The sequence below is a fragment of the Hibiscus syriacus genome, unplaced genomic scaffold (genome assembly GCF_006381635.1).
Source record: "Hibiscus syriacus cultivar Baekdansim isolate YM2019G1 unplaced genomic scaffold, ASM638163v2 tig00111164_pilon, whole genome shotgun sequence".
Classification (NCBI taxonomy): Eukaryota; Viridiplantae; Streptophyta; class Magnoliopsida; order Malvales; family Malvaceae; genus Hibiscus; species Hibiscus syriacus.
In genome coordinates, this window is record NW_024063007.1 from 279,685 (window position 1) to 301,962 (window position 22,278).

General features: G+C 32.0%; 1 protein-coding gene and 1 long non-coding RNA gene across 2 annotated transcripts; both read left to right on the forward strand.

Annotated features, from left to right (window-relative positions):
• The first annotated feature begins 9,181 nt into the window (after positions 1-9,181).
• On the forward strand, positions 9,182-21,651 carry LOC120155080. The gene is made up of 3 exons (XR_005518942.1): positions 9,182-9,192; positions 19,892-19,898; positions 21,502-21,651. It is a non-coding gene; the product is annotated as an uncharacterized LOC120155080 (long non-coding RNA).
• LOC120155078 (ethylene-responsive transcription factor 5-like) lies at positions 14,032-15,162 on the forward strand. The gene has a single exon (XM_039166648.1). The coding sequence runs from the start codon at positions 14,115-14,117 to the stop codon at positions 15,087-15,089; it is 975 nt and encodes a 324-aa protein (XP_039022579.1). The 5' UTR covers positions 14,032-14,114; the 3' UTR covers positions 15,090-15,162.
• Positions 21,652-22,278: the final 627 nt, after the last annotated feature.

Genomic DNA, 22,278 nt, shown 5'->3' on the forward strand with positions numbered 1-22,278 from the left:
GGAGGGTCATGGGAGAATGTTCATGGTGTTTTACAATATATGCCTTTACCCATGAATCTTCAACTAAAAACTGTCATTAAAAAGTTAACTTATGAAACTCTAATGTTACGTGTTGCAAATAAATTAAATTTAGAGCCCCTACGTGGATTTAGGCTATCTTATCAGAGAAATGATAAAGTTTATTTGTTAACCGAAAATGAAGATGTTGAACGATTCATTGCTTACATTAGTGTTTCAAGTGATGATGTTACATTGTATGTTGTTGAACCTAGAAGTAGTGAAGTTGGGTCAGTAGCGGGTAGTAATCAACTAAGTTTTCAACCCCAGTTTATGGTGCTCAAATTTAATGGTTCCACCACAATTTCATCACCAAGCAAATATTGTTTCACCACATTTCCATACCAAACACAATCTCAAAACCCACACATTTCCGTAATCCAATCCCAATCAACTTTCAGCACCAAATTCCGATTTTCGTATTGATCAGTTAGACGATGATGAGCCACCAGAAAAAATTGTGAGTACTAGTCAGTATTCGAAATTTGATCTTGGTCAATACCCGGACTTTGATCTTGGTCAATACTCGGATTTTGATGATTTTTCAGAAGAAGAAACAGACCTTGCGTGTAATGATTTTGATATTGGTCAGTACCTGAATTTTGATGATAAAACAGCCATTGCCGAGGAAGTTGTTGTTGATGATAATGAGGAGGAAGTTACGACTGTAAATGAACATGTTGAACATCCATTATGTAATTCATATAACACTAAAGAAGAAAAAGAAGAAGAAGAAATCCCCGAAGAAAATGCCACGGGAGTATAACTGGAATATGCCAGAATTACTTCAGATACCGGAAGAATAGTTGGTAAAGATAGCAGTTGATTGTTACAAAAAAATTTATTCGTATCAAGAAAGATGATTATTTTGATACAAAGGAAGACTTGAAGATAGCTTTGTATACGAAATGTGTGGAAGATGGCTATCAACTAAAAGTTAACAAATCAAGCAAAGATCGTTTCGAAACAAGGTGTATGATTGACAAAAACTGTATGTGGCGTATGATTGCAAAGAGGATAAAAGATTGCGAAATGTTTCAAGTTAGGACTTTTATTGATAAACATACATGTTCAAGAACCCAAGTTTTTTCTTACCATAGACAGGCAAACAAAAAGGTGTTGGGTGGTTTTCTGGCTGAGTTAATGTTTTTGAATGGTAGGGTATATCGGGGACATGAAATTATGACTGACATGAATGCTCGGTTCAAGATTAGTATCTCATATTCTCAAGCTTGGAGAGCCAAATGTTATGCCTTGGAATTGTTGAGGGGGTCGCCAGAAGCATCGTTTGCCCAACTGCCGGCTTATTGTCACAATTTAAAGCTTAAAAATCCTGGGTCGGTAACTCATATCAAAACAGATAGAGATGGACGCTTTGAGTTGCTGTTTATCGCCATTGGTGCTGCGGTTAGTAAATCAATATAATTTTGTTGACTCATTTTTGTTAGTTACATGCATTTCACATTTAAATGATTATATTTCTTGTGTATATGATTTTGTAGATTCGTTCGTTTATTAATTGCATGCGCCCAGTTATTATAGTTGACGTAGCACATTTAAAAGGTCGATACCTTGGAGTAAACTTATTAGTAGTAGCCATGGATGCTAACAATGGGATACTGCCAATAACTTACGGGGTTGGCAAATCTGAAACCTCTGATTCATGGATATGGTTTATGGGGCATCTTAGGGATTGCATAGGTCCTATTAGCAATCTGAAAATCATATCCGATAGGGAAAACTCAATTGACAACGCTGTTAGAAGGTGTTTCCCAGATGCTTTTCATGGACTTTGTGGTGTTCATTTGTATAGAAATCTAAAATCAAGGTCTGCTGGTATAAAAAATCACAAATGGATAAACTGGAAGGCTGTAAAAGCTTATCGGGAAGTGGATTTTAATAAGCATATAAACTGTTTAAGACGTGTTTTACCTCAGTGTGCTCAAACACTAGAAGATGTCGGGTTTGAAAGATGGTCAAGAGTACATCAACTTGGAGCAAGATATGGTTTCATGACGTCTAATAGTGCAGAATCAATCAACGCTCTAAGTCGTCATTCCCGGAAATTACCCAGTACTATGTTAATGTAGTTTTTTCGAGACTCTATTCAACAGTGGTACTACAAGAAAAGAAACCATGCAGGTATTATTTCTTTAAATTCGTAACTTATCATATATTTTACTAAGTATTATTTATTTAAATTTACAGGAACATTGGAACATCGTGTTACACCATGGACAGAAAAAAAGATAACGAAACGTGTTGTGAAGTCAACGTCATGAAGAGTTGAACCATGTTCAAACACTTTGTTTGAAGTACTGGATAATAACTTAAATGGGCTTGTCGATCTAAATGCAAAGACGTGTAGTTGTATGAAATGGAAAACATCTGGTTATCCGTGTGGCCATGTTATAAAAGTTTCTCTTCATCTAAACCAAGATGATTCAAGCGCATACGCTATGGATTGCTACACTACAGAAGTATGTCGACAGACTTATGGCGAGATTGTCTACCCTATTCCACATCCTTTTGAGTGGGACATACCAGATGACTTACAAATAGTTTTGCCACCAGCCATGGACAGAAGGCTACCTGGACGACCAAAAAGTCACGATCGTATACCGTCTAAGGGTGAAGAGAAGAAGAGATCGACACGTAGTCTGTGCAAGGAAAGTGGTCATACAAGGTTGACATGTGGATCACCAGTGTCATCACAATCATCTTTTCCTCTACCAAAATATGGATCCTCATCAAAATCCCAATCACAACGGCTTCACCTTTTGGGAGTGTTAACTTAGGTGATTTTTAAATGCAAACGTTGTATTATGTGTATATTATGTGTGAACTTTTAACATTTTCAGTAAGCGTATTAGTAACTTGAGTTTGAACATTGCTATGATATGTTCAGTTTATCACTTATTAGACATTCATTTGACTATCGCAACGCAGAAATCGCAACGCGAATATGACTATCGCAACGCGGAAATTACTATCGCAACGAGAGAATCGCAATGCGAAATGAAAATCGCAACGAGTGAATCGCAATGCGAAAATGAAAATCGCAACGCGAAATTAGCGATTCTCTCGTTGCGATAGTCATTTTCGCGTTGCGATAGTCTGTTTTGCATTCAACATAATGCAGATTGAAATCAACAAATCAACTATTACATTTCAATCAATTAAACAAGCAAAAATATGTACACATCAATTAACAAATCAACATTTACAAATCATCTTTTACAAATCAATTAACAATCAAAAAATAATAATAAATCAACTTTTGCACCCATACATCCATTTCACGCAACTCACTTCAGGATTAACCTGTAGAAACCAAACATTGAACAACACACTTTACACATCTAAAACCTACAAACAACAAATTATTGAATTCTAGCTACTTAACCAAACATTTTCAAACCAAAAAGAGTAAATATGTTTAACAACACTTGTATTTGACTTACAAATTGTTTATGGACACTTTCATAACTCGGATGCAGGTAGGTAGCGTCTCGCATATATCGCTCTAGCCATAAAATGCCAAAACCACAAGCCTACTACACCTCTATCTCTATCGGTGGGAGGTTGAAAATATGTACTTCCTGTCGTCAAACGCTCCAAGCACATGCATACGAGAGGACCACAATCCCCTCCGGCTTCCTTCATTTGTTGTGGCGCGGTCTCGTCTCTGATAAATGTAACATTGAACTTCTTTGGCTTCTTGTTTCCAGACTTAGTCTAATAATCAATTGCATCCAAGAATTTAGCCAAATGAGAGCTCCGTCCCTTAATCATATCTCTCAAATCAGACAATGTTATATAATTTATCATGCTGTCATATACTATTGTCTTTAGGGATGGGAGTTGAAGCTCGACGAGAAGCCAATGAGTACGGTCCAAAACAGGGATAAACACCTGCATCGAAATGTAATAATTCAAATTGCGCACTTATTTATGAACACTTTTAAAATATTTAAACAAATATACTAACCTTATCGACCTCCCACCATGCAGGATAAAGTTTAGCTTGTCCATTATCCAACACATATGATTCCTGTCGTTTATTCTTCAAGTGAACTACGTGAAAAGACGTCGGCATAATTGTATATCGCGTTTTTTTAATATTTTTCTTCAATTTTCTTACAATTAGAAGACGTGTCACCCATGCATCAATATGCTGTTTACAAAAAAGACATATTAGTGAATTACATAAATTTAAAAAAAATTAATCAAACTGATATAAGAAATAATACTTACCCCCCATCGAAATAGTCGTTGTATTCAACCCCTAAATACACCCCACCAAGACCGTTCAATCAACAAATGCATATCATCGTTGAGTTTGTATATGTCAGCGTAACACCCTTGGCTCCGCTCATGTAGATAAAAATCAAATGCGGTCTTAGCCCAAAGGGTATTATCCAGAATTGTTTCCGGTAGTTGTTTACTCTCCACTTCATCTGCTAGAATGGTACTGGCCGGTAACTTATACGAAAGCCAACAGTCATCCATCATGTCTGGCACGTGAGGGGGCTTCTCAATAATTCGATATATTACGCCATGTGAATCGGGCTCTAGAATGTTGGGAGGGACCTCTTCAACGATGACAGTGGCCTCTTGAACGGTGGGAGGGGACTCTTGAGGGATGATAGGGGCCTCTTGAACGATAGGGGAGGCCTCTTGAACGATGACAGGTGAGTCGGGCTTTTTCTTACGGATTCTTCGCACTATTAGGGTGAACGGAGACATAATGGCACGTGTACGCCGTCTGATGCGTGAACTCCGTCTTGCAAGAAAAACCCGACGTAGAGCATCCACCTTAGCGGGCCGCTAAAAATAAATTAATACATAAATCAGTAAATAAACAGACATGATATTAAACGGTGAGAACAAAGAATATATTTCAAACTTGCACGGTATTCACCCAAGTCATTATTATATCATTGTTCACAAAATGCATCAGATAACATTCCAGAAGTAAGCACTTATATAAACATTTAAAAAGAGAATATATAGGTTTAGTGCAGGTTCAATGACAACATAAAGAGTAGTAGTTTATTCTTGAAACTTAAATTTTCAACACTGTGAAGTTAGTATTTGTCTTTTGGTTGAAGTAATGCAATTCATTCAAGTTTCAATTTGCAGAAGAAGAATAGAATCTGCAAATGACTATCGCAACGCGAAAATGACTATCGCAAAGAGAGAATCGCAATGCGAAATGAAAATTGCAACAACAAAATCGCAACGCGAAAATGACTATCGCAATGCGAATTTGACTATCGCAATGCGAATTTGACTATCGCAATGAGAGAATCGCAATGCGATTTTCATTTCGCATTGCGATTCTTTCGTTGCGATAGTCATTTTCGCATTGCGATAGTCATTTTCGCATTGCGATAGTTATTTTTGCTTTGCGATAGTCATTTTCGCATTGCGATTCTCTCGTTGCGATAGTTATTTTCGCATTGCGATAGTAAACTATTCTTCTTCTGCAAATTGAAACTTGAATGGATTGCATTACTTCAACCAAAAGACAACCAAAAACAAATACTAACTTCACAGGGTTAAAGAATAAACAGTTAAACAGTATTGGCAGCAACCGAATAAATTTACTAAGCAATCTAAGTGAAATTACGAGTAAATTTATCATCAAGTTAAATATGAAAAATATTAAACTTACCTTGTTGCGTAGAGTATGAACCTTGTTCTGCAACGATGCTACAATCTCACGTAGAGCTGCTACCTCACCACGTAAAGTAGACACCTCAACACGCCATGCACCATTGTCATCGCGTAAAATACCGACCTCCTCACGCAAGGCATTGACCTCATTACGTAACTCCCCTAACTCATCCCGTGGAGGTGGAGGTGGAGAACAGGGAGATAAATGTCGTGGCATCTTTGCCGGTCGCCTATCATGAGGTGATGGTGGAGAAGAGGCTCGATGACGTGACAGAATAGGTGATGACTCTCGTTGTGGAGGTGTATATTCGGGTCGATCAGGTGATGGCTCTGGGTGAGGTGATGGCTCTCGAAGTGGTGGCTGCTCATCCGTGCCATAAAAAAAAGCTTACTTGCCACCAATCAGTGGCAAGCTCAGCTTACGGGTGTCAGCCTCTGTAATGGAGTGTTGGCCTCCTAACAATATAAAGCTCAAACAAAGTTAAACGTGTACTAGTATAACTTGTTTATAACATATGGTAGATTTGTGTTAACTTACATTATTTATTGTAGTATACGGTAGTAAATCTTCCCATTGTTGCAAGGACCGTTTCCTCTTCCAGGAAATAGCCCTAGGAATATCATTAGAAGTTTTTAATGCATATGTTTGCATGGCGGGAAAGGCCTCAAATATCCAAATCTACAAACATATAATAACAAACATTAGTAATTGTTAAAGAATTAATTATAATTTTGGAAACATTATAAAAGTTATTACCTTAAAGGCCCAAATAAAGCCTGACAAAGTGTATTTGGAACCATCGCCACGCAAACTTTTCCGATCATAAAGGCAGACGACAACTTATTCCATGTAGCTCTCCATATACGAACCCCACGGGAACAGGTTCCATGCATTTAGTCCTCTACCAATTTAATTAGATCATTAGGAATAGGTTGTCGGGCCTCTCTGCCTAAAAAGCCGGCTTGCAAAAGTATTAGAAGGCATACTCGGATAACATCGACGTCATCCATCCGAGTAAAACCATCTTTCTTATTCAATAATTTCGTCAAGTCTTCCACGAGTAAATTCGGCTTCTCCGTTGACTGCTCAGGAAAAACCCGGGAAAACCATGATAGGCGGGTAATATGTCTAGTGTACCGATCTACATCATCGTGTCTGAAGCGTAGACCGGTGATTAAGCAAAACTCCTCCCGCCAAAACACGTATACGCCGGTGGAAATCAAACCATATCTCTTCATCACGACGTTGTATAGTCTCTGGTAGATCGCTAGTCATGGTTTGAAGAAACAGATGGGTCAACATAGCATCTCCACCTAGATGTTGTACTTTCAGCCATGGCCTGAAGCAAGTATCCTCAAATATTTTTCTTTGTGCATGTGAAAGCTTCGACGCAATTGTTTTGGCCAGGCTTACTTTATTTCTTAAGGTCAATTGAGCCGAATAAAAGTTCTGCAAAAACAATAAACATATCAATTTAGATATACCAAAAACTACACTGTGAAGATATGAACAATAAACATAAAGAGTAGTAGTTATTCTTCAACTTAAATTGCAACACTGCGAATTTAGTATTTGTTTTTTGGTTGAAGTAATGCAATTCATTCAGTTTCAATTTGCATAAGAATAGTTTCTGAAACTTTAAATCGCAACACGAAAATGAAAATCGCAACACGAAAATGACTATCGCAACGCGAATTTGACTATCGCAACGCAAGAATCGCAACACGAAATGAAAATCACATTGCGATTCTCTCGTTACGATAGTCATTTTCGCGTTGCGATTCACTCGTTGCGATAGACATTCTGGGTTTCAAATACTAAAATTGAAAGAAACTTGAATGGATTGCATTACTTCAACCAAAAGACAAAACAAAGACAAATACTAACTTCACATGGTTAAAGACTAAACAGTTTAGCAGTATTGGTAGCAATCGAATGAATATAATAAGCAATCTAAGTAAATGGTTAATCTATTATTGAAAACACCAGTAAACTTATCATCATTTCATATGAAAAACCTAATAATAATGCAAAAATTTCAAAATAAAAATAATTAAAAAAACTAACCCTCGGTGGTTGATTTGGTTGATTTTCCATTTCCGACCGTGAATGATTTCGTCGGAGATGGAAACGGATGTCGCCTTAGAGAGTGAGAGATAGAGATGAGACTGAGTTGTGATTTAGGGTTTTAGGTTATGAGTTGCGATTACGGGATATACTGTAGATGGTTCAGTGTTCCGATATATTAATATATTCGCGAATTGGAAAATCGCAATGCGATAGTCAAATCGCGTTGTGAATCTGGAAACTGATTTGCGATACCGGAGATCGCGTTGCGAATTATCGATCACATTGCGATTTAGTTGGTCATTTTGGCAAATCCAAAAAAAGTTGGTTAAAATCGTATATTATAAGGCATTTTTTGTCACTGATGTTATTTTCTCTTAATTTTATTTTAGCATAAGAGTGGTTAAAGAATTTTGTTAACCAATATTTTTAAGATATTATTAAAATTATTATAGTATGAACACGGTGAGTAATTTTAATAATTAAATAGAGTATTATTCTCTCATAAAATTTTAGATTCAAACAATTGTGTGTATATAGTGTATATATTATCATATATTATTTTAAAAAATTATTATAGTACGAAGTATTGTTTTGTTCGTTTTGATAATGTATACATATACATAACAATTGATTATTATATTTAATATGAAAATATTGTCATAACTTTTTACTTGGTGCACGGGTAAATTTATAAAATTAAATTATATTATCAGATTTTTCAAAAGTATATAAAAAGAATTATTTTTAAACGATGGGTGTTAAGTTTTTTTAAAAGGATGCTAATTATTTTTAAAGTGAAATTAATATTATTTTAGAATGATATCAAATTTATTTTTAATATTTTTACATAAATTTAATAAAATTTGGAGCGTCAACTATCATGCTGAAATAGACTCCAACTAAAATAATATAGAAGTTTCAAAATATAAATTAAACAATTTTAAATTGATATGATTTAAAATTAAGGGTAACTACATCAAATGTCACCAAACTTTAAGCGTTAACTCGTTTATACTATTAACGTTTTAATTTTGTCAATTTTAACATTAATGTTTACTTTTAAGTGCAATTATATCACTCTAACGTTAATGATTTAACAACACGATGACATAGAAGCACGCGTTGTGACATTGCTGATGTGTATGCCTAAAAAAGTATAAAATGGTGTTGTTTTGTTCACATAAAAAATATTAATTTTCTAAAAAAACTCAAAATTTTCAAAATTCCAAAAAAAAAAAAACTCTAAATTCCTGAAAATCCCCCCAAAACTAGAAACCCTAAATCATAATCCCTAAATTCATCAACCATCATCATTAATAGTACGTCGTTGTCACAACTCTGAAGTCTCCTCTCTCGTCATGCACGTCATTCGTCATTCGCCCGTCGATCGATCGTCGTTCATGGTTCGATTAGAATATTTTATATTTGGTGTTTTGATGGTCGATTAGCAGATTGTTCTTCGATTTTCAGCGACAAAAGAGTGGGGTAATTGGTGTAAGGGTTTGGCGACGAAAATGGTGGGTGGTGGCTGTTAATTCGACGACGACAATAAGTGAAATTAGGGATTTAATATTTAGGGCTTTGAGTTTTGGGGAAATTTAAGAATTTTAAAAAATTTAGGTATTTTTTTAAAAATTATTATTTTTATTATAAAGCATATATAAAAATATTAACTAAAATTCGGGAATATGAACTATATGATATGTGTATTATATTTGTAAGAATATAACCAAAATTTTAAATTAGGTGAGTGGCTAAGCTTTAGCTTTTATTCCTAAAGGACTAAAGTTCAAATCTTGATGAACTCAAAAGTTAACTAAATCATTTTACTAAATTTTTTCAAGTAAAATGATGTTGTTTTGGTTTTTTAGGCATCAAAACAGTCGCGTCAAGTTAAAATGACGACGTTTTGGTGAGGCATCAACGTCAGTAATGTCACGGCGTGGAGCTTCCATGTCATCGTGCCGTTAAATCATTAACAGTGGAGTGACATAATTGTACTTAAAAGTAAATGTTAATGTTAAAATTGACAAAATTAAGACGTTTGTGGTATAAACAAGTTAGCGCTTAAATTTTGATGGTATTTTAAGTAGTTTATCCTAAAATTGATTTGAATTTACTATCTACGAACAACCAGTTGATCTTGTGATATGATATAGTACATCCCTTAAGCAAGGTCAGAAGTTTAAATCTTGACGTTTGCGAATAGAACAAACTGAATTGAAAGGGTTGCTCTCATAATAGATTTTTACAAAACATGATTCGAAATAATCAATTAATAAAGTAAATATGGATGGTTAAACGAAAAACTTGTATTTATTATCTAAACGTTGCTGATAACTGAGCAGAGATTTAAATCTTAAAACCATAATACCTGAACAAGGCCTGCTTATTTGCGTATAACACAGAGGACTAATATGTGTAGGCCCAAACAAGTGAAAATATAATAAGCGATGAACCACAAGCTTATATACCAATACAAGAACTGGTTTCGAAATGAAAAACTAAAACATAACCACTTTCCATACTGGGTAATCCAAAATCAATGAATTCATAGAATGAACTCGATAATAAAAATAATATTATTCTCTTTAGAGATTATAAATTCGAACAACCATATTTATACGGTGTTCGTATATTAATCCAAACAATCTAGCAATTGAAAAAAGAAAAATAAACGAGTTTACAACTTTACCGACAAATCATGCTAGTACAGATTACAACCCTTTATCGAGATGAAAACTGAAGTTGGAACAATGTAGAAAGGATAAGATCGGTTCGATAGATTTTTATAGACTATGATAAACTATATAAATGGTCGTTAAAATTTGAATAAGATTTTTTTATTGATGTTTCAAAAATAATAATTTGGTCATTGACGTTATCAATTTATAATAAATCGTTATTCAACCGTTAACAACTATTATTGAGATAATAATAATTTTAGCGGGTGTTTCATCTAATACCGTCTGAAAATCATCGTATGAGACCCCATTTTTTATTCTCTCTATAGATAGTCACAAAAAGAACCCATGAAGTTGATCAACGGTCGAGAATAAAAAAATGGGGTTTCATATATATACTGATTTTTCATATAGTGTACGATTAAACGCGGTTAAAATTATTATCTCATGTGATCAAACGGTATCAAGTCAATTGGTTTAACGCACCTCATTAATATTTTGTTACCCCAATGATAATTGTTTATGGTAAAACGACTTATTTGTTATAACTCGATAACACCAATAATCAAATATAATTTATAAATTGGTAACTCCACTAACTCACACAAACTTCCATGATCATTTATATGGTTTGTCCTTTTGAATATATAAATTGTTTATAATTTAATTAGAATATTAAAATATGATTTGATTTTATATTTTCACAAGAAGATGTAGCACAGTGCATGCATGCAGTTGTTTATCTTTTACAATTGGGATGTGAACAATATAAATTACATTTAAATGACAGAAGGCATGTATTCGATCAGTTTAGGCGTCATGAAAAAGGCTGAGCAAATTTTGCAACATTTTTATTACATTTGAATGATAAAAGGTACGTATTCCATCACTGTAGGTGTCATGAAAAAGACTGAACACATATATTTGATAAATAAATTTAAGAAAATTGTTATTAAAACCCAAAGGGTATAGTCATCTAAAAGGTTAGTAAACCGTGTAGTTCACCAGTTTTTGGCATAATGACGTTAGTATGGGTGCTTATCGAACGAGTCGATCGCGAGTTGGATGATGTTCGACTTATGCTCGTTAAAATTTTTTATTGTTCGACTCAACTCTTTGCTCGTTAAGCTCATTAAAATTTTGCTCAACTCATGCTCGTTAAAAATTTTTGTTATTCGACTCGTTGCTCGTTACTCGTCAAGCTCCTTACTTGCCTTATTGCTCGTTAAACTCACTGAAATTTTTAACTTGATTTTTAACTATATGTAAAATCTACTAATATTATATAGAGATTAATATAAACTTATATTAATAAATTTAATAAAAAATTATCAAAAGAGTGCATGAAATAATTTTGAAGTCTAAACTCTAAAGCAACAATCCACAAATACGTTAAAATAATAATTAGAATTTGATTATGGGTGTAGTAAAATAATAATTATTAATTAATAATTTATTGTTTATTAGAAAATTATTGTATTAGTAATTTATTATTTATTATTATCTATTAGTAAATTTATAATTTTTTTAAAAGAAATAATTTTTAAGATAATTACTAAAAAAATTATAAAAAAACGAGCTACTCACAAACTTATTGATTTCAGTTAGACTTTGCTTGGCTCAACTCGTTAAGATCTCGAGTTCAATTCGAATCAACTCGAGTCGAGCTTAAACCGAATCGAGTTCGAACTACTAACGAGCTGCTTAACTCATTAAGCACCCCTAATCACCTCTCCAATGTAATCGTCTTATGAAATTAAATTTTAGTGTAAACTGTAAAAACAGTCACGACATTTTTAGGATGCTTGCATTTTGATCACTGGATTTTTAATAAATTACAATACAATCATAGAACTTTTAATTCACTTTCATAACAATCATCTCTGTCAATTACCATTACAAAAATATTGGCGTGACACGTTAAAGTTATATTCTCTCTCTCAAAGTCTTAAATTTCTCATATTATTTGGTAATTGATAGTCATCGATCTCTTTTTGTATCGTCATCGTCTGACGTTCTTTCAATTATTGTTGTAACTAAACACAATACCTACCGTACACAAGAATTTCATAATTTTCTTAGGATCGCGAAACCATTCAAAGTATCAATGTTTTCAAGAGTTTCAGACCCGAATAAAAGAGATAAAATTCGATCAATATTACGGAACAACAAATCTAAAGACTAAAGAGAAAAAAAATAAAGGAATCAAACGAGTGAGGTGTGAAAAATAAGGAAGTAATTATTAAGGAATAGTCGAATATGAAAAAAATTTGATAAAGAAAAAAATATTTCTGATAAAAAATTACACGAATAATATTAAAAAAGAAACTTGTACTATTCACGTTGAAAAATCATATTAATATAAATACGAATATTAAATTAAATAATTAATTATTTTTCAACGATGACGTGGCATTACCTTACGGTGGCACATAAACATTATTGTTAAGTTTTTAACGGTAAAAATACTAAAATGAAATTTAAACTAAACGTTAAATATTTTAAAAAAATACAATTTAAGTATTAAATTGAAACAAAAACAATAATTGAAGTACTAAACATTGAACTATAATTCAATCGAAACTAAAATTATTTATAGAACTCACATATACAAAACACGAGAATCCAATAATTTAGATAACAGCCTTCGTTTAGTTTGGGAACCAATTAAGAAATGCAATGGAACAAGCCAAAACATAAATCATCGCAACTTGAACTTAACCGCTAGCCGCCGCCCACTCTTCTCCCTTCAATGAACCTGACAAAGAGGATTTATTAAACTAAATTAAATAAATTTGTTCATAGGTTAAGACACTTGTTTAGACCTCCAAATCTTGTCTTATCTTCCTGATTGTATAAAAATACGAGACTAATCTAAATTAAATAGATAAGTTTCATTCAAAAATGAACAAAGCCTTGAATTTGACGTTTTGTAAAAATTCTAAACACACCGGATTATAACATCTAAGAGAACGATAAACAGTAAGAAGATAATAAAGAAATTAAAAGAACATGTTTAATTTTTTTATGATGATTTATATATGAATTTTTAATATTGACGTTAGATCTAAACTAATGATATTTATTTGTAGATTGACAAAGTGAATAAACATGATCATCATATAATATATTTTTTAATGATAGAATTAAAAAATAAATACTATAATTATATTTTTTAAATACTATAATTATCGAGGGAATATGAAACTCTGATAACCAATAGAGTTAAAGGATTAAATTAAAAATAAATAATAAAATATTTAAATAAAACAATTAAAAACTATATGTTCTAAAATATGAATACAAAAATTTAAAATACTAACACAATCTTTTAATTTAAACTTATAGATTTAATAAGATGAATTTTTTTATATTGACCCGACCCGACCCACCTAAATGTCTGCTAATTTGTCATTTTGCAGGGAGGTTGCTTCGTGGCACCATCGTCGAATCTCCGTTGAAAAGTCATCAAATTCAATCTATAAATACCCTTTCCACTCCCCCTTTCCACTCTCATCCAAAATATTCAGCTTCAGTTCTAACCCTCAAATTCAAAACACAATCTTCTTTGTTTTCTTCTCTGAAATTTGTAACTTTCATCTTCTTTTCAGTTCTTCGTAATGGAAACCAGCAGCGCGCTTCAATACATCGAACGATATTTACTCGATGAATTTTCTCCGGCGGAACTGAAGAGTTTTTCACCTGAAAATCAATGGAAAAATGCATCAAAATCTGAGGTTTCCACCTCTCAATCTCAGTCTTTCTACTCTCAAACTTCCAGCTCCGGTTCCTGTGTTACGGTATCCAATTTTAATTCCGTCGACGGTGATGATTTCTTTAACTTCTCTCCCAAATTCTCAGGCTTCGAATTTGAATCGAGACCTCAATCGGTCGATCTCACAACGCCTAAGCCCTTCTCTCCCAATGCCAATGCCTTCGGCTTTGAAGTTAAACCTCTAATCGCTAAAATTTCTGCTGTGAAACCTCAAGCTTCTTCGAATTCGAGTTCCAATTCTCAGAATCGTAAACCGTCGCTGAAAATCTCGTTACCGCATAAAGTGGAGTGGATTCATTTCGGTAAACCGAATTTAACCAACGCAGAGCCGGAGAATTTTAATAGCGAAGAAAAAAGTAAGCATTACAGAGGAGTCCGACAACGGCCGTGGGGGAAGTTCGCAGCTGAGATCCGAGATCCGACCCGAAAAAGTGCACGGGTCTGGTTGGGAACCTTTGATACCGACATAGAAGCTGCCAAGGCTTACGACCGAGCCGCTTTTAAGCTACGTGGATCTAAAGCGATTCTTAACTTCCCTCTCGAAGCTGGGAGGTTGAATGTAACCGCCGTCGACGGAGAGAGGAAACGGAGCAGAGAAGACGACGGCGCGAGGGAAGAGAGTCAAGTAAAGACCGTGAAGAAAGAAAACGACGACGACGTGACGAAAGCAAGAGATAACGGTGATGCGCCTTTGACGCCGTCAAATTGGGCGTCATTTTTGGATTTGGATAATGACGCTAAGGGGATTTTTAACATGGCACTGTTATCGCCGTTATCTCCACACCCGCCGTTTGGCTTTCCCCAACTTATGGTCATCTAAATAATGATGAGAATGTACATAAATAGTTCCATGAGTTTATTATCTATAAAATTGCTTTTGTGGCTCATCTTAACTGCAATTTCCAAACCTTATTAACCAATTTAGTAAGTATACGGTTAAAAATAGTTATCGTTTATTTTTAGTATGCACATAAAATTTTAATTAAATTATATATAAATTAACTCTACTCATTTTCATCAGTGGTAAACAAAACTCGACTCGACTCGAAAAATTGATTTTTTCGACTCAACTTGAAAAAACTCGACTCGAATTGACTTCGAGTTGTAAAATACAACTCGAATAACTCGAAATTTTTAGTAATTAGTAGATTGATTTTCAAGTTTGAGTCAAGTCTCTCGACTTTGTATGGTATACATAAATCACATATGAAAAAATAGGAAAAAATATATATGTATTGTATATGGTTATAAAATAACATTTAAATTGAAATAAAATAATGTCATAATATTGTAAATATTTATAAATTAGCTGATCCTATTCTCATATGTAATGGGGTAAGGGGGAGGTAGGGTAGTAGGCTGCCCCCAACGCCAGGTTGAGAGCAGCTTTCGTAGAAGACCTCCAATTATGAATTTCCAACCATGAGACTCGAGATCCCACGACCACAAGGTTAAGAGCATTGCGCTCTACCAACTGAGCTGGACGTGAAATTCATTGTAAATATTTATAATTAAATTTAAATAAAAACTCGAAAATTTGACTCGACTCAACTTGACTCAAATTTTATAAACTCGACTCAAAAAATTTCAAGTCAACTCCGAGTTATAAAATAGGACTCGTCAACTCGAATAACACAAATTTTTTATTCGACTCGATTGAACGCTTACTTTAATTTTCATATCAAATAGTTATTTAAAAATCAAAATTATTAAAATTCACGGGATTCTTTTTTAATTTTTTAAAAATACATTTTAAAGGCACTGAAGATAAGATAAGATTTATAATTGAATTTATATAATTATTTATTAAAACTAGTATATTTAATAATGCTATATTATTAAATACATTGAAACTAGTTGATGATCTTATTGTATAAAATAGATCATTACTAATTTATTTTAAATATATATGCAATAATGTACGAACCAAACGACTTCGGTGGTAAATGAATTGTTGTTATTCTTTGAGGTCCTGAGTTCGAGCATTATGAATGTCAGGGGTGTTGAACATTCAATATCAAATGGCTGAAAGTTATATTGTAACAGATACTGCATTGTACTTACCTTAGATTAATAAAAAATATTTTGTATGTGAAATATGGTATAATAACATATTTTTTAATACTATTTTATAATTTAAATTTGAATTATTAATTAATTAGCATGTATTTTAAATTTATTCTTAATAATACATTGATAATAGTTAATAATTTTGTTGTATAGAATAAATAATTAAATAGTTTGCTCTCAACATATATATAATTATTGTATATTAAATTTGGTATGTTTTAATAAATTTATACTAAATTTATATATAAACCTAATCTTAGTACATAAAAATATTATAAATTAAAATAATTAGTAATCTATCTAAATTAAAGTTATTTTATATAATTATAAATTAATTATTTAAATTGAGTATCTTAATGGAATAGTAATAGTTGTTAGGTACAAATAGAGGCACAAAGATTATTGATAGTTGTTAGGTTTGAATATAGACATAGAGATTATTTAAAGTTACATCTAGGTTCGAATAAGTACATGAAAATTATTGATATTGCGTCTATATTCAAATAGAGGCATGAAAATTAGTGATTGTGAAAGATTAAACATGTACTCAATGGATCATTTTGATTTTATTTTATTCACATTCTTTGAATTTTTATGTCGGGATTATGTTACTTTTATTATACTATATATTTTTATTTAATGAAAATTTAAATACCAAGCTTGGTGTAGTGTATTAATCATTTAATTTTACACTGAACGCTTTAACATATGAGATAGGTAAGATAAACCAACCTTAGATGCAAGCTCATGATAAGAGTATCACAATATTAAATGATGGGGGAAAACTCATTGAGTGACCTCAGTGGTTAAAGAGAGTGTTGTTCTTTCTTAAAGTCCTAGGTTCGAGCAGATGTTTTTGTAAAGTGTGTGTACATTGTTAATGGTTGAAAAATATTATAAACAAATATTATCTTATAATCATCCTAGACTATAAAAAAATCTATTTAAAAAATGAGATGTATTGATTATGCCTATAATAAAATACATAATTTCACGTTACAAAGGAAAATAATTTAAAAATTTAAAAAGGATAGTATTACATGGAGTATTCTTTAAGAATAAATTAATGACCTCTTTTGATCATTAAAAGAAAATTATCTATTTTAGGGTGAAAGAGTTGAACGTTTGAATAATGAGTTATTTTTATTTGTACGTAGTTAGTGTGTGTTGACTCAAGCTTGTTAATTTAACCAAACAAAAGGGTTTACATGCATGCATGTCAGCATGCTGTGTGCTCTCGAATCATATCGAGCTTTCTCGTCATTAATGCTCCCTTTTGAGACAACAAATTAGGGTTTATTTATTGAGTTCGGTCATCTGTTGTTATATATATATATATATATATATATATATATATATAATTAATCCAAACACATCTTTCTTTCCAACCATCCATTTTGACTTCAAAACACAAATATTATAATTTATATGCTAAATCTTGTATTTTCTGCAATTTAAATATTTAAATTACAGTAGCATGGTTTGAGGTCAAAAATTACAATTTGACGGCGCTGGTGAGGTGGGCAGGTCGGTCCTTAAAAATGATAAATTTATTGTTTAGACCTTCTATAAATAATGTACATTTTTAAACTAGTGTAACAATGAAATTACACTTCAGTCTTTAAAATATAATAATTTTATGATTTAATTCTTTTAAAATCGTAAAATTTAATATTAATACAATGATAAATCTATATTTTGATTCCTTAAAATGTCCTAAACTTTAATCTTAGTTATATATTCTCCATTCATAGTCCAAGTACTTAGTCGACATAGTTATTACTAAGTGTGATTCTCGTTTCCATTTTCGTTGAAGAAAAGCTCTTAGTCAATCGTTGTGAATACAAAAACGATTTTATAATTTGAAGGGTAAACTAGGGAAACTAATTTTTACACTTAACTTTGTTTGTGTTTTTATTTTGGTCCTTCAATTTTTTTTAAAAATAAATTCGTCACTGAACTTTTAAATCTTACTCATTTTAATTACTTGACCGTTAAATCTTTAACGCCGTTTGTTTTTACCATAAATTTACGTTAAAAAAATACAATTTCAAATCAAATAATGAAGATTACATATCATATTTTGTAACTTGTGTATCTCAACCATTAAAAACTCTGAAACTTTTCCCTCAAACCTACAAGTTTGAACTCCCTTTTATTCAACAGTGTCAAAATATTTTCTTAAAATCGAAATTGAAGAGAAAAACAATATATATTGATTCCACGTTGATTAAACAATGCAGTTCACATATATATATATTAAGATAAATCAAAATTTATATTTGAATTTTATCGATTTTGAAGAAATAATGTTTTAATAATAATTACATTATAAATGACGAAGAAATACTAATATAAAGAAGCCCTAAAGCACTATTTTGATGCTAACGTTATTTTGGAAAAGGAAATGCAATTTAACTGGAATAATGACCACCGGTTTTGAAAATTTTGGACCTGCATTAAAAAAAATAATGTCATGGCTACTTATTGTTTTGTTGGTCAAAGATGATGATATACATTGTGTGCATATATGAATATAGAAAACATTAGTATATTAAAGTCTTAACTGATGTATGTGATTGGCAATATATGAAAAAGAAAGTGTCACTCCTACAAACCAAATTAACACATTTGAATTCCTTCACAAACAAGCATCTCTTTATATTATTTAAATATGATACGATTTTATTCCATTCACAATAATTTCGAATTTCATATGCTCTTGTTGTACGTTTTAATATTGCTTTTTCAAGATTTTTTTCTCTCGTTTTTTATGGAAGAGTTTGTTTTTCTCCCTCCATTGTTATATCTTTATCATGTTGATCTAACCTTATTTTAACTCTTTGGTCGATTCTTTATATGTATATTATACTTGAGTTATAATAAAATCATTTGTGAATGTATTGGTGTTCTATTATTATGTTAGTGTTGATGATGCTTAATATTTGTTTATAATTTTAATTGTTCATGGTCATTTGATCGAGTTTAACCTATGATGAATAAAATATATTTCAATTTGTTAAAAGTAACTCAAAATTTAAGTAAAACTTGAAATCAAACTAGCACAAACGAAAGATAGCAGCCGTGATTGTTGGAGGAAAAATACAAGATTAAAAACCAAGTGTCTTGATTTAAATCTTTGAAGTTGAATGAATCAATTAATTACTGTAACTCCCTAAACCAAGGTGAGAGAAAATGATGAAGTAATCAGCTATTCTTTAAACGGGTTAGTCAAACTATTCATTTGACTTTAATTTTGCTAAAAGAAAAGGAAAATATTATTTTAATATAGGTGTCGGGATCTTCATGGGGTTTATACTTTATAGTTTTATGATTGTTTTGACTATTATTTTGACATTTGAATTCTAATGCCGTCAGTCAGATGTCATGAACCATGTGTTTTGGGCTATTGTAGCCCATAATTTTATTTACTTAACTACGTGGATTAACCCTAAAAAGGGAATTCGATAGCTCCCTAGGAGGGACACTAGCCCGATTGAAAGGATTACTATCAAGTGTGAGGGACAGTTCTATATCAACCTAACTATATAGTCTAGAGGTCAACACACAAGATATATAACAAAACATTCCTTTTTAGGATTAAAATAAAAACAGTGAAAGCTTGCATGTCAATTAAACGTAGAAGTCTATTTTAGTGGGAATTAATGGTTTATATATGCTTAGTTGTCAAGTTAATGTTTAATCTTATGTCATATTGTTAATATATTGATAACTATGTAATAAAAAAAATCAAAAACAACATTCTAGTTGGTCCTATTTCACTCGACAAGTTGAGAGAGAAGAGGAAATCAGTTTTGCTCTTCTTCTTCGACCCTTCTTTCAATTATAGGATTAGGGTTTAAATGCCTTGAGAGAGAGAGTTCAAATATACAAAAAAAAAGTCATTGGAAACCAAGACTTATATCAAATTCTTAAAACCTTAACTCTAGGCTACTATTTGGCACCAGTTTCTTTTGAAAGCTTTGATAAATAATCTCTAAACCTTAAAATTTTGTTAGGGTTCATGCATGATTACATTTCAACTTAGATTATGATTTTGATGTCTAAAATTATTGATGAAATGCATGTATCTTTTTTTGAATTAATCATTAGTATCTTATCTATTGACTTACTAATTCAGATCAGGTACTGCAGAGACGAGGGTGACCCTCCTAACCCAGTTTGTTCCATTCCTAAATGTCGGGATTAAAACCCCATGTCTTGTTTAAGGAATCCAGTGTCTCATCCTACTATACTAACTGTTTGTCGGTGAAATGCATGTATCTTTGACACTCAAGTGGATGTTGTGGAACCCTCCAAAGCCAGAGAAAATTGAAAGTTATTGAGAAATTCGATAAGTCGAAAAAAATCGTAAGTACAGATTAGATGAGCATAGTCAAAATCGAGTCCGTTTTTGTGACTTTGTATATGTATGTGGGCTATTTTAATTCGAATTATGACTTATTTGACCTTCAAAATTAAATTTAGGCTAATTTGATTACGTTTCTAATTCACATTTGGGGGATTCTTGGCTTTCAATTCGAGATTCATCTGGGTTTTAACGTTGAAGTGTGGGTTGCTAAGAGGAAGGCCACATTACTAGATCCAGACTTTATTGGGCCTAAGAGCTAATTGGTATTAAGAAAAGTCCATTATTGGGGCTTTTTACCCTTCAAATCATACTTTATTTGGTTTGATATTTAGCTATTTAGTATTAAGAAAAGACCATCATTGGACTCTACATATATGCATCATGTAAAGTTTTAATTCAACCATACATCAAATTAGACTCTAATTATACAAACAGGACATGTTAGAAACTAAATTATAAACTATTAAATAATTTATGTACTTAATTAGGAATCCAAATTAAAAGGTAATAAGATTATTAAATACTCTATCCCTTATTGAATTTTTTTGTCAATTTTTTTACTTTCATTCATTATTATTTAAAATTTATTATTGATAAAAATATAAAAATATATTTTAAAAACTTTAAATCAAGTAGTTTTAAATACATATTTTATAAAATTTAATTACTTAAAATATTTAAAATAATTATAATCAAAGTTTAAAAATTTTATTGATACGTATCTAGGCTACCAACAGATTGTGGCCAGATCAATGTTTTTAGTCCATAATACTTACCGTTACCGATGCAGACAACGCTTTACACCGAGGACTGGATCGGTTTAAAAACCTTAGACGACGCCGGAAAGGTCCACTACATTAATGTCTCGGGAGGTCATCTCGGAATCTCCAACGACGACATGAAAAAGCATGTTGTACCTTCTTGAAGGATCAAGATTCAATGGCGGATAGCGTTCGGAGTAGTTATGTCGAAGTTCATGGACCTCATCGTAAGGTACAGTTCTGAAACCTTTGTTCAGAAAATATTATTAAATGCATTTTGACGAACTGGGTCACTCCCAAATTAGTGAGGAGAGTGGTAAGGCAATGAGTGTCTAAGTAGGCTAAGTGATGGTCGATTAGTGAGTTTCGGTTTCATGGTGAGTGTCAAGTTCTGGTTAAATGACGGGGTAAATGATGGCAAGTTTCAGGCTAGGGTGAGACCGAGGATGAGGGTGACATTAGTAAAGATGAAAAACTTAAACTTTATTTGTTTATTCTAAATCCTACGTGACATGAATATTAATGAAATAATCCATGTCATAGTAAAATATTTATAAAATAAGCAATGTCAACACATCTTTTACGATTTAATGATCAAGTGATCAGGACACAGCAATTCAAAAGTTTAATAATTAAATAAAAAAAATTAAAATTTAATGATCAAAATAGGAATAAGATAAAGTTCAATGGTATATTTTGGAATTTACCCATATTTTATTAATCGATTGTTATTTGTTTTATCTGAAAATTATATAAAACACACTATTATAGTAATATTGTAATATTATACAATAAGATTACTATTA

Excerpts from the sequence above, each read along its gene's own strand:
- LOC120155078 (XM_039166648.1), top strand. The coding sequence starts at position 14,115 with ATGGAAACCAGCAGCGCGCTTCAATACATCGAACGATATTTACTCGAT.